General features: G+C 35.1%; 2 protein-coding genes across 2 annotated transcripts; both read left to right on the top strand.

Moving 5' to 3' along the window:
* Positions 1 to 9,503: 9,503 nt before the first annotated feature.
* Positions 9,504 to 11,437, top strand: LOC148781869 (uncharacterized). Its single transcript, XM_088870914.1, has 2 exons — positions 9,504 to 10,140; positions 10,842 to 11,437. Exons 1-2 carry the CDS (start codon positions 9,504 to 9,506, stop codon positions 11,435 to 11,437), a joined length of 1,233 nt encoding a protein of 410 aa, XP_088727040.1.
* Positions 11,438 to 11,990: 553 nt separating this feature from the next.
* LOC105421768 (uncharacterized) lies at positions 11,991 to 12,449 on the top strand. Its single transcript, XM_011630468.1, has one exon. The coding sequence runs from the start codon at positions 11,991 to 11,993 to the stop codon at positions 12,447 to 12,449; it is 459 nt and encodes a 152-aa protein (XP_011628770.1).
* The last annotated feature ends 1,363 nt before the right edge of the window (positions 12,450 to 13,812 follow it).

Below are 13,812 nucleotides of genomic sequence, written 5' to 3'. Positions count from 1 at the left end.
TCTTGATGATATTTCATTATTCTCTTGATACTTTATGTTGATGACATGTTCATCGTTGCCAAGAATGCATATGACATAACCTCTCTCAAGTCTATGTTAAGTTCTGAGTTTGATATGAAAGATCTAGGGGCTGCAAATAGGATTCTTGGTATGGAGATTTATAGAGATAGAAGTGCAGGTAAACTCTAGATAACTCAGAAAAGGTATGTTGAAAAGGTGTCTGAGTGTTTCAACATGAAAAAGGCCAAGTCAGTTACCACTCCACTGGCGAGTCATTTTAAGTTATCTAAATGAAAGTGTCCCATTACGAATGAGGAGATAGAGCAAATGTCTCTGGTGGCCTATGCTAGCGCAGTCGGAAGCCTCATGTATGCTATGATTTATAGCATGTCAGATTTATCTCATGCTGTCAGTGTTTTTAGTCGATACATGAGTAATCCTGGTAGGGAGCATTGAAATGCAATCAAGTGGATTTTCAGATGTCTGAGTGGGACGGCAAATCTCGGAATTATGTTCAGCAGGAAGAGAATCTCTATAGAACTGATGGGATATGTCGATTCCGACAATGCTGGTGATTTAGACAAGCGGAGGTCTACTACAAGGTATGTCTTCATACTAACATGCGGACTTATTTCATGGAAGGCAATGCTTCAACACACGATTACCTTGTCTACGACAGAGGCAGAGTACATGACAGCAGTTGAGGTTGCAAAGGAGGCGATCTGGTCGACTGGTTTGGCTCGTGAGTTGGGGGTAGAACAAGAAGGTATTGTGCTACATTGTGATAGTCAGAGTGTCATAAATCTTGTAAAGAATCAAATGTTTCATACAAGGACAAAACACATTGATGTGAGATATCACAAGATCAGGGATCATTCACCAGAAAAAAGTCATACGAATGACAACCCTACAGATATTCTTACAATGCCGGTCACTACGGAGAAGTTCAAGCTTTGCTTGGACTTGTTTAATGTCAGTCATTGTTGAGAGTGAGGGAAGCACCCCATGGCAGGTGGGGATGCAGTCGCGTACCTTTATGGAGGTACGGGGAGGAAGATATCTTCAGGGTGGCTCAACAGAATTCAAGCCAAGGTAGAGATTGATGTCTTGTATTTGGAGGAAATAGATCTGTTGAGGTAGAGTCAAAATGTCAACTTCGGAGGAATATGATAGCAGGGATGTGTCACAAAGTTCGAGAAAATCTTTTGAACTTTAAGCTTGGTCAATGAAATAAATGCAGCCACCCAATTTCACATCTATGGTCAAGATTAATTAATTGTGACGACCTTGTTCCAAAGGTAATTGGTCTCATTATATATTCTAGGGGTGCACCTAGGAAACTCTTAGACACTGGATCTCGTGGGCTTCCGAGTTGGGGAACTTTGGGCAAGGGATGATCCTCCGCTCTTGCTCCCAACAATTGTGGCCTTGAACTATTGGATTTGGAGGGTGTTAAGGTTGAAATCCCTTAAACATTTCAATAACTTGCTTTAATGGGCTCTATAATTTCTTATCAATAACTATATTTTGGTAGGATAAACTTATAAACATGATATGGTGACAATCCTTTGCCTGGGCACTGAAACTTAGTCTTTTAAATAGGAAGTATTTTACTTAATTATCTATGAATGTCAAATTAATATTGCAATGCAACTTATATTTTTAGGGACTTGGGCATATTATATTGCTCGTTATCTGATAATGCAGTGCCTTTCCGGAATAGAGAGTGGATAACATTTGAGCATTTGGTCTCCATGAAAAAAGCGAACAAAACCGCAAAAATAGAGGTGGTCAAGAGCTTGAATTCAGTGTTGTAGTTCATCCTGTGAGTCTACTTCTTGAACTCCATGTTGTAGTTTGTTTGAAACTCTGCTTCTAGATGTGCTCTCTCTCTCACACACACACAACTGAAGCTTTTCAGATGTTCTCTCTCTCTCTCTCTCTCATACATAACTAAAGCCTTTGGGGATTTGTAGGTAAAAGCATTAGTTCATGTTCATGAGTATGATAAGTTGCCCAGCTACTATATAATTGCTAGCTTGGTCTTTGTTCCATTGACCAAGCCTTATCTTTATGAGTATGGAAAAGACTGGTTTAATAAATCTCCTCACCATTTGTGTGAGTATTCATTGCGAAGATTGCTCAAAAAAGTTGGCGAACAGCTTGTAATCCTCTTTCAGGTATTGTTCACAAAAGGTATTCAGAATAAACGCTTAAATTTCGTGATCTAGCCTAACAAATGTTTAAAAACTCAATGAGTCAATCAGGACTTGCCTGTGTTAACTTGGTTGAGAACCCTGGTGAGTCCCATGGAAATATCTCGGAAGAGAGTTGTAAGATTTCAGCCCTTACAAGGCTTGTTAGCCATATAATAGGCCCAGTCTCATTGAGACTCGGCCTAGACAACCTCCTTGACTCTGACTTGGGACCCTAGTGAATCCCGATCCTGGTTCTGGTTTTAAAGCATTGGGTCCGACCCATATTTAGTTTTGAGAGAGAGAGGGGGGGAAAGAGATTGTTTAAGCTCACAATTTTCTTGGAATCTATATGGTTATTCTTGTCACTTTTCGAAATTTGATAAAACCTAAAAGAAATGACTCCAAAAATGTTTCAGGTTTTGGTGGATGAAATCATTGTGGGTTACGAGCAGCTCGCACAACTACAGGTACGACAAAGCTTTTTTACTCTCTTTCCTGTTAAGCTTTTTTACTCTCTTTCCTCTTACTTATATCTATATATTTGGAGGGATTGTCTACAAAAAAACTTTTTACCTTTTGTAGAAGGAGGTCACAACTATTTCCACTCATTAGATGTCAAATTGGATGGCTTGGGGCGAGCCACAAAATCCAAGAAATTTTTTTTTTGTTGGAACTTTGTGTCTCATCAATGACACTCTTACTACCGGCAATTTTGAAATCTAAGAAACAATAATGATTGTAACCTCCTTGTACAAAAGGTAGATGGTCTTTTTGGAGACAATCTCATATTTGTAATTAACTTGTGACCTAGTGAGAATGAAGTCGTGGACGTTACGTGCAAAGGTACATGTAGTATTGTTTTACTCAGATAGTCTCCCCCATTTTATATTTTTCTCCAACTATCAGTTATTTAAGAGCCATATGCTTCTCCATTATGGGTTTTCTTTTGAAGGATATAAAAGCCCATTTAAAAAAAACTGGTTTTTCTTTTGGGTGCAGTTTATGTAGAGCCGAAGCTCCAAACAATCAAAGTAATGTGCATCTTTAAATACTGTCGAGAATTGTGGTTTCAATACTGAAAATCTTTGTTATATCCTTAAAATATATTTCCATCTTTAGTTATAAAATTTAAATCTTCAAAAATAGTGTAAATCGAGCAGATCTATGAAACTTAAAAATTGGTGGTCCAAAAATACGTTACAAGATGCACTATTTCCAAAACTTGAAATCTTTTTTTTTTTCATTTCCATATATCTTGATGTCAAGATGGTTAATTTGAGGATATTTGGGCATCAAAACAACATCTTCTAGTGAAATTTTTGATGTGGGCGCTAATTTGATTGTTTAGAGCCTCGACTCTAAAGAAACTTTTTCTTTTCTTTTTTTCATTTACATTTGACATGAAATTATTCTTTGTCTAAATCTTGTTAATTGAAGAAATAAGTCTCATTCTCTTTTCCTTTTTGTATCACTAATGAATAAAGTAATGAAAAAGACTTTTGAAGGATATAAAGGGCCATTTAAAAAAAAAAACTTGTTTTTCCTTTTTTTATTTACATTTTTCAGGAAACTATTGTTTGTCTTAATGTTGTTAATTGAAGAAGTAAGTATCATTCTCTTTTCTATCAGTAATGAATAAAGTAATGAAAAAGACTAGTAATCTCTCTCTCTCTCTTTCTCTCTCTCTCTCTCTCTGACACATGTGAAAAAGGTGAATGGCATGGAGATCGATAATCTACAACATATGTGTGAGCTTGTTGAAGACCGTAAAGAGGAGAGCCTATGGTTCGATCTTGACAATGAAAAGGTCGTGATTTTAAATTATAATAAGGTCAAACTTGCCACCTCAAACATACTCAAGCGCTACCAGAGAAAGAAGCTTCAAAAGTATGCTCACTCTTGTTAATATTTTTCGGTTTGAAAAATACTTGTGTATATTTCAAAACAACAATATGGTTTTGTGGTTCTTTTCTAAACTGTTTTGTAAATAGAGAAAGATGTGGGTTTGAGTCTCATACAACAATAAGGTTTTGTGGTTCTTTTCTAAACTGTTTTGTAAATATAAAAAGATGTGGTTTGAGTCTCATATTGAAGATAAAAGAGTTTATTGAGATATATTTAAGAGCATGTGTTCTCATGCATTATACTCTTAGTATAAAGGTGAGAGAGATAGTGCACTTTTCACTTATCACGCTCACAACGGCTTGAGAGGTACCTCTCGCACATGTATAGGTCGGGCTCGAGGCTCGATCTCTTTTTGTAAGCCCAGTTAGTATGGGATAGCCAATAGTCTTCTAGCCGTTGATGCGTGTGGGATCCAACGGTCATCTAGCCGTTGATGAAATAGAGGTTAATGACAACAACTATCAAGTGCATGTAACTTGTAGCTGTTTGGTAGTGCATGTAACTATTACTACACTAAATGAGCAAGTGCATATAACTTTTAGCTGATGGTATTGCATGTAACCATCACTACACTAAATGGGCAGCCTCTTAGTACTCTATATAAGGAGCTCTTGGACCCATACGAAAGCAGACTTTGGAGCCTCGCTATAAACGCTTGCAACACCTTTCTCTATAAAATTCCAGCAAGCATATTTGTGAACTCATATCTCTCTCTCCACTTGGTTGTTTCTTTCTCTCTCTTAACTATCAAGACTCTCATGTCTAGTGTGTGGGTTCCAAGCTTGGGTGCATAGAGCTTAGGAACATTACAAGAGACATTTATGTTTTCATGTATCCCGATGACGAATTACCTTTCTTATGCACATTAAAAACTCTATCGATGGAGGGGCAAATATCAATTTGAGATAGTGCTCCTGTATACCAGAAAACAAGATGAATACGAGATCTTTTTTTTAAAATCATACTAACTTTTTGCCCCATTTCACCCAACCAATTTTCCAACAATTTAAGATGCTATTTCACAGGTGAAAGAAAGAAAATTGTCACGACTTTTTTAAAAGTCATGAATCATGACTTCACAAGACTTGAGTGCTTCAATGAACTGAATTTCAAGAGATAACAACAAAAGGTTCTCTTTCTGCTCACTACCCTCAAAGTGGCCTACGTAGTATGTGCACAAGCTAAACTAATTAGAAAACCATTTCCTTCAATAGAAAGAAATAGGGAATTGGTAGGACTTAAACATAATGATATATATAATTTAAATAATGTTCTAACTAGAGGTAGTAAAAGATATTTCATTACATTCATTGATGATTTTTTGAGAAATGTTTATGTTTATTTGCTTCGACATAAAGATGAAGCTTTTGAAAAATTTAAAGTTTTCAAAGTGGAAGTTGAAAATCAACTTAGTAAGAAAATTAAAATTATTTGAAGTGACAGAAGAGGGGAGTATTTATCAAATGGCTTTAATGAATTTTGTAAAAATAATGGCATTGTTCACCAAGGGAATGTTTCTTATATCCCTCAACAAAATAGACTAGCAAAAAGAAAAAATAGAACTTTAGTAGAAATGGTGAATAAAATGTTGATTTCTTCTTCTTTACCATTAAATTTATGGGGTGAAGCTTTATTATCTACATGTTTTATTTTGATTAGAATTCCATATAAAAGGAGTGATAAAACCCCTTATGAATTTTGGTTTACTAGGAAACCTTTTTTGAATTTTCTTAAAGTATGGGGTTGTCTTGCATATGTTAGACTTCCAGATCCTAAATGAAATAAATTAAGTCCTAGAGATTTTTATTGTCTTCTTGGTTCTATTGTCTTGCATATGCTAAAAATAGTACAACTTACAGATTTTTAGATCTAAATTCTAACATAATAATGGAATCTAGAGATGTTGAATTTTTTGAAAATCTCATCCGTAAAAAGTGAATTATATGAATTAAGTAGCATGCCAAATGAAAATAATCATGAAAATGGTCATAATATTGATGAAGAACATGTAGAAAATAATGATAATGAGATAATAGAACCAAGAAGAAGTAAGAGAATTAGATGTGATTTTTTTTACACCTTATATCTATCTAGTTGAGGCTAATCAAAACAAGATTTTAAATTCAAAACTTATAGTCTCAAATACCAGGACATGAGAACATAATTTATAAATTAGTAAAATCTCTGTATGGACTAAAACAAGCACCTAAACAATAGCACAATAAATTTGACAATGTGTTGATAAATAGTTTTAAGAGAAATGAGGCTAATAAATGTGTATATAGTAAGCAACTAAATCCTCTATGTGTATATAGATGACACTTATTTTTGGCACTAATCTAGAAATTGTGGGGGAAACCAAAAGATTTCTCACATCTAACTTTGATATGGATGACTTAGGAGAGACTGGTGTGACACTTGATATCAAAATAGTGAAAGAAAATAAATTAATTTTGACTCAATCTCATTACATTGAGAAAATGTTTAATAAATTTGAGCATACTAATAATAAGTCAAGTCTCTACCCCTATAGATCCCCAATAAATTAATTTTGACTCAATCTCACTACATTGAGAAAATGCTTAATAAATTTGAGCATACTAATTGTAAGTTAAGTCTCTACCCCTATAGATCCCCATATTAAGTTAAAGAAAAATGATGAGAGATGTATATCTCAACTTGAATATGCGAAGAGTAATTGACAGTTTAATGTATGCAATGACTAATACGAGGCCTAACATTGAATATGCAGTGGGCAAAATTAGTAGATATACAAGCTGCCCAAGTCAGTAGCATTACGACGTTATATCTCAAATACTAAAGTACTTGAATGGAACTATCAATTATAACATAATATATGTGGGTTGTCTAGGAGTGTTGGAAAGGTATAGTGATACAAATTGGACCAAAGAAATTCATTATTCACTATCAACATCCATGTGGGTATTTACACTAACAAGTGGTGTGATATCATGGGGATCAAATAAACAAATGTGTATTTCACGCTCTACTATGGAGTTTAAAATTATTACTTTAGACTCTGTTGGCAAAAAGACTGAATGGCTAAATAATTTGTTATATGACATTCTCATATAGCCAAAACGAATACATGCGATAACAATATATTGTGATAATCATGCTACTATAGTGAGAACTTGTAATGATGTATATAATGAAAAATCTACACATATTGCAAGAAGGCATAACTCCATTAGAATATTAATTGGAGATAGAGTGATTGATGTAGAATATGTAAGATCAAAAAAAAAATGTAAGGGATGCCATTAGTAAGATGTCAAAACAAATGGGGCTAATCTATTGATCTACAGTGGGAACCCAACTTAATCTTTTGTAACCTCAAAATTTTAGGTTCAATGTGGTAAAAACAAAATGTATATATGATTAGTTTGGTTGCTAGATGACAAAATATAACTGGCTCCCATTCTAAAGAAATCCATACAGAGGATAAGTCTAGTAATGATCTATATGTTAGTAGGATTAGATATGCTTTTAATGTTGTCTATAGACTGCACATACGTCGAAATATTTTATATACAGGGGCACTCTTGATAGACACCCTTACATAAGTGTGGAAGTGAGACTGCTTCTTATGACATTGACTCATCTCTAAAGAACTTGTGAAATGAGATATAAGCACAAGGCCCAAAACATGCTGACAACTAAAAAGACACTAGAGTTTAATATTGTTTGTGAGTTTAATACTTGTCTATTAGATAAGCAACCTGGTTTAAAGCTGCGTGTTATCACGGTACTTGATGGACTTTGTAGTATACACTCTAATTGAAAGTTTAAATCGAAAGATACTTTCATAGTATGCAAATGATATGTTTCTTATGTTTTTCTTGTTATTTTGAAATAATGGAGAAAAAAGTTAGTATTTTTTTGTTTGAAAAATACTTATATGTATTTCTAAAAAACAATTTGGTTTTGTAGTTATTTCCTAAATTATTTTGTAGAGAGAGAAAGATGTTGGTTTGAGATCTATATAAAAGCATGCATTCCCATGCATTAAACTCTTGATCTTTAAAGTTTGGTTATTTATCCCACATAGGTGGGTTATTCAGAAAATCTTGTGAAAGTGGCTCAGAGATCGGTGCAGATCAGAGTGTAAACAGTTTGACGCCCACCGTAGGGCCTTTTGAGCTTCAGATCCATATTTTAAACTTAAAAAAACTTTTTTTTTTTTCATATTTATTTTTTCAGCAAAAATAAAATTATATATATATATATATATATATATATATATATATATATATATATATATATATATATATAAAGAAGAGAAAAACGTGGTAGATTTTTTTTAAAAAAAATCTTTTTATTAGATTCTATCTTTCTTTCTAGATCTTATTTTTTTTCTCTCTCCATAAAAAAATTAGTATATTTTTTCTCTTAATCTTTATGATATTTTGGATCTTTTAGATCATATAATCTTTTAGATTCATCTTTTATATTATTATTATTATTATTATTATTATTATTTAGATTTTCTTTTATATCCATCTTGATCATCTTTATCTTTAGATCATCTTTTAGGTCAATCTTTTAGATCATCTTTAGATCTATCTTTTAGATCATCTTTTAAATAAATCTTTAGATCAACTTTATCTTTTTAGATAGTCTTTTTTTAGATCTCATCTTTATCTTTAGATCATCTTTATCATTTAGAACATCTATAGATTCATCTTGATATCATCTATATAATCTTTATCATATTTTTCATATCTTCTTTTATTCATATTTATCATCTTTAGATCATATTTTATCTTCTTTAGATCATATTTTATCTTTTTTAAGTGCATCTTTATGTTTTTAGAATATATATTTTCGAAGCATCTTTATCTCTTTAAAAAAAAAAGCATCTTTATCTCTTGATGAAATATATTTTTTTTAAAAAAAAAAAAGAAGATAGCTCTAGGCCTTCTCTACTTTATCTATTTAGATTAGAAATAGATCTCATTTTTTTTCTTCTTATATTTTGTTGTCAAACCTTATCTGTATAGTTTATAATTTTCTTGACATCATCTTTTTTAAAAAATAAAAAATAAAAATATATTTTTTTTTTCTTTTTAGGCGCATCTTGATCTTGTTTTTTTTAAATAGCTAAAAAAAAAAGACTAAAAAAAAGAAAAAAAAAAAGAGAAGATTTTTGTTACATAATATTTCTAGTCATGCCTGGAGTTCGTGATAACTCAAAACTCAAATATTGAGTTTACTGCCCTTACTAAACCCAAAGAGCTAAGCAACATGATCAATCTTTTAACGGCACTGACCCCCATTACATTTACTCATAATGACATACATCTGGGGTTCAATCGTTTTCACACTCATCCACTTTATATCACTGTTTTCATGAGTCGTTATGAAATCAAGAAAGTAATGGTTGACAATGGGGCATCTTTGAACATCTGTCCCTTAAAAACTATTCTAAGAGTAGGGTTATCACAAACAAACCCTGAGGCCTCAAACATCTCAATTGCAACCTATGATGGGGCTCAAAGAAAAACCTTAGGGATCATCCCTCTCACTCTTAAGATTGAGCCGGTGGTCCAAATAGTGAGGTTTTATGTCATTGATATTGAACCTTCTTTCAATCTACTCATTGGCAAGCCATGTCTACATGAAAATCTTGTTGTGGCCTCCACTTTGCACCAATGCCTGAAGGTCCCAACTATTGAAGGAATGGCTTGCGTATGTTCAGATGTAGTCAAAGCAGTGAAAGAGAAACTCTCTGAAAACTTGAAAATTCAAGAGATCTCACTTCTAACATATAAGGAAAATTGTGTTATGATCCATGAAACGCATGAAGTGTCTGAGAAATTGAAAATTTATTACAGTCATTACGATTTCAGTTCGTCCATAGCATGGAATATGTTATTGGCTCAGGGGTACTACCCCGGCTCTGGCCTTGAAAAAAATGGGCAAGGTGCTGCTGAGGCAATTACTCATTCCCCTCATGCTAAAGGAGACACCGACGATCGAAGAGGGTTGGGTTGCACACTTTCTAAACTTCAATGTAAACTCAAATCTTCTTAGTATCCAAGTTTTATTCTTGGAGGAATTAAAGGTCTTGACCACCAAAAGACTGAATTTCTTTCAAAACTGAAGATCATAATTGAAATTCCTCTAGAAGAATAGTTGTTAGAACAACAATTGTCTTGGCCTACACTTGGAGCCCATATTGTGGCTACCACCTCCTCGGCTCCCAAGCACACTAGGGCAATTACTGAAAATTGGAGCATTACTCCCTTATCTATTGAATCCATCAAGGGGATACAACGACACTTTCAAGTCCATGTGCCAAGAAAAGGGGTTGGCGCAGGATGCCTAAACAAGCATCTTGTGCGAAGCCTCTCTAACACCATTACCTTTCAAATTGTAGAAAATGCAGTCAAGACCTTTGATAGATCCAGTGAAAATTTGAACGAAGTCAAGGAAGAAAATGAAATGAAACAAATGAAGACACACCTCTTGATGAAAATTTCAAGGCAGATGAAGAACCTTCCACTGAGGAACTCATGTTTCAAGCTGAGCAGTTTAAGACAAGATTCGATGGTAGTCTTATTGCTATTGTCAAGGAGACCTTAGACATTAATCTAGGAATTGAGAAAGATCTAAAGATCACAAGAATTTGAAGCTCTCTGTCACCAGAAGAACAAGACAAGATGATCTCCATCTTAAAAGAATACATTGATATATTTGCCTGGTCCTATGAAGATATGTCTGGCTTAAATCCCGAATTGGTACGACACCATCTTGTACTCCATAAAGCGGTAGGAGCCATCAAACATAAATTACATCGACAAAAGCCTCACTTGGAGTTGAAGATAAAAGAAGAAATTGACAAACTTTTAAAGGCAAAGTTCATCTTACCTTTGGACTATCCGGATTGGTTAGCCAATATCATTGTAGTACCTAAGAAAGATGGGAGAATCAGAGTTTGTATCGACTATAGGGACCTGAACAAAGCATGTTCTAAGGATGACTTTCCTCTTTCAAATATAGATGCCCTAGTTGACAACACTGTTGGACACCAAATGCTATTTTTCATGGATGGTTTCTCTGGCTACAATCAAATCCTCATGGCGAAAGAAGACCCAAAAAAGACTTCCTTCATCATGCAATGGAGGACATACTGCGATAGAGTCGTGTCTTTCAGTCTTAAAAATGCTGGGGCAACCTACCAAAGAGCTATGGCTGCTATATTTCATGACTTGATGCATGACATTATGGAAGACTATGTGGATGACATCCTCGTCAAATCCAAAACTCGGGATACCCTTCTTCCCAATTTGAAAAGAGTATTTGACTGACTTCGAGAGCATCAATTAAAGTCGAATCCTTAGAAGTGTGCCTTCAGTGTTGAGTCTGGCAAGCTACTTGGCTTCATTGTGAGCCAAAGAGGAATAGAAGTGGACTCAATGAAAATTAAGGCTATCTCATAAATGCCACCTCCAAAGAATATTAGATAAATTCATTGGTTGCAAGGTAGAATGCAGGCTATCCGGAGATTTATATCCCAATTAGCTGAAAAATGCGGTCCATTCAATCATTTATCTAAGATGAGACATATAAAAAAGCCTTCGATCATATAAGGGAGTACCTTCTCATCCACCGATCTTGAGTCCACCTGATTCCAATAAACCTTTATTCATTTACCTTGCTATGACAGATAAGACTATGGGGGCGATGTTAGGCCAATATAATGACCAAGGAAAAAAGAAAATCATCTACTACATCAGTAAGACAATGGTCGACTATGAAATACGAGACTCGGATGTGGAAAAACATTGTCTAACCTTAGTGTGGGCAACTCAAAAGTTAAGGCCTTATGTGTTGTCTCATTCCATCAAGTTGATATCCAAGATGGATCCACTCAAGTACCTGCTAGAAAGACATATTCTACATGGACGATTAGTCAAATGGAGAATGCTCTTAAGTGAATTTGACATCGAATATGTTACTCAAAAATCAGTCAAGGGGCAAGCAATTTCCGATCATTTAGCTGAACATGTCTTACATGACTGCGTCCCCATCAAAACGGATTTCCCTAATGAGGACCTCTTTGTCATTGAGGATCCCACTTGGGAGTTATACTTTGATGGGGCTAGGAATGAATATGTCACTGGTATCAGAGTCATCGTATGCTCTCCAGAGAAAATAATGTTTCCAATCGCTATAAGGCTCAATTTTTCCTGCACAAGCAATGTTGCAGAATATGAAGCCTTAATATCTGGTCTCGAGAACGCCTGTGAACTCCAAATTGAACAATTACGGGTCATGGGAGATTATTTGCTTGTAATAAATCAAGTGAACGGAGAATGAAAGATTAAAGACAAAAAGCTCCAACTCTACCAGGACTCAGTTTCAAAGTTGTCAAAGTGCTTCAAAAGAGTAACCTTTCAACATGTGACTCGAAAAAACAATCGGTTCACCGATACCTTGGCCACTCTCGCATTAATGGGGAACATTCCTCCCCAAATGAGTGTCCAACCATTCTATATTCGACACAAAATCTATATTAGACACAAAATTAATCTTTCTCCTCCCAAGATGGAGTCAGAAGAAGAAGATCAAGAATCAGAGAGGGAAGAAGAAATGTTCTCCCTCGGGGCCAACCAGATAGTCAAAGCTAAGGCCTGATATCATGATGTATCAGCCTTACTCAAAGATGGAATGTATCCCGACGGAGCCTCAAAGAGAGACATGGATGCCTTAAGAAGCTTCTCAATCAACTGCTTGATTTAAGACGACATCCTCTACAAGAAGTCCTTTGAAGGAATCCTCCTAAGGTGTATTGACCAACCAGAGGTCAACACAGTGCTCAAAGAACTACACAAAGAAAGCAGACATTCAGAGACAACACTCCTAGCTCATAAAAGTCAGAAGATAAGGATCCTACTAGACTACTATGGCTGAAGACAGTTGGAAATATGTGAAGAAACGCCCTAAATGTCAAGTTTATAGGGATCCCATACATGCTTCTTCCATGTCACTCAATCCAAAACCTCTGCAAGAGTTAAAATAAATCAAACCCCTAGAAATTCTAAGGGGACCGCCTGGGCCACTTTCACAGAATTTTCTGAATAACCCACCTATATGGGATGAAGAACCAAACATTAAAGATAAAATCATATTATTTCCTGAAGAGAAAGGATTCAAAGAAAATGATAGGGGCAAGGGCATGATTCCACTACTTGGGGCACCCCTCATTCAAATAAAAGAAGAAGATCCAACAGAGGCAATTCTATCCACCAGTTTGATAGGGATCACCCCATTTTATGAAAATACTGTGGAGGCGGTCTCATCCAAGATATTGATTGTCTCATCAAATGGAGCAGACCCTATAGGGGCAACCCTATCAAACCACTTGATAAGGGTACCCTCACTTGATGATGAAAATAACGCATGGGCAATAGGTGAGGCTCACGCCTTATATGAGGACTCCCAAAACGCCTTGAGGCGATGTGCTCGTCAAGAGCAACATGAAGTTGCAACTGAAAAAGATTATCGAAAAGGCTTGTGGTGATCACTTATTTCTCCCTTTCAAATAAGTCAAGTGGGGCATCCATGCTCTGCTTAAGCATTCTACTCTATGGTATTGACAACCTAAGGAGTTGAAAAAAAAAAAAAAGGGGGAAAAAAGATGAGCTTAGCCAACCCAACAAGAGATTGAAGGATTAGGATA

Source organism: Amborella trichopoda, chromosome 6 (assembly GCF_054954075.1).
Source record: "Amborella trichopoda isolate Santa Cruz 75 chromosome 6, AtrichopodaSantaCruz75HAP2 v2.0, whole genome shotgun sequence".
NCBI lineage: Eukaryota > Viridiplantae > Streptophyta > Magnoliopsida > Amborellales > Amborellaceae > Amborella > Amborella trichopoda.
The sequence above is the reverse complement of the archived record's forward strand: the minus strand, read 5'-3'. Positions and strand labels throughout refer to the sequence as shown.

What these genes read in the sequence shown, in the direction of transcription:
- LOC148781869 (XM_088870914.1), top strand. Translation starts at nt 9,504, where the DNA reads ATGGTTGACAATGGGGCATCTTTGAACATCTGTCCCTTAAAAACTATT. An exon ending in CACACTTTCTAAACTTCAAT is followed by an intron (nt 10,141 to 10,841) that starts GTAAACTCAAAT and finishes GGTCCTATGAAG; the next exon opens with ATATGTCTGGCTTAAATCCC.
- LOC105421768 (XM_011630468.1), top strand. Translation starts at nt 11,991, where the DNA reads ATGGATCCACTCAAGTACCTGCTAGAAAGACATATTCTACATGGACGA.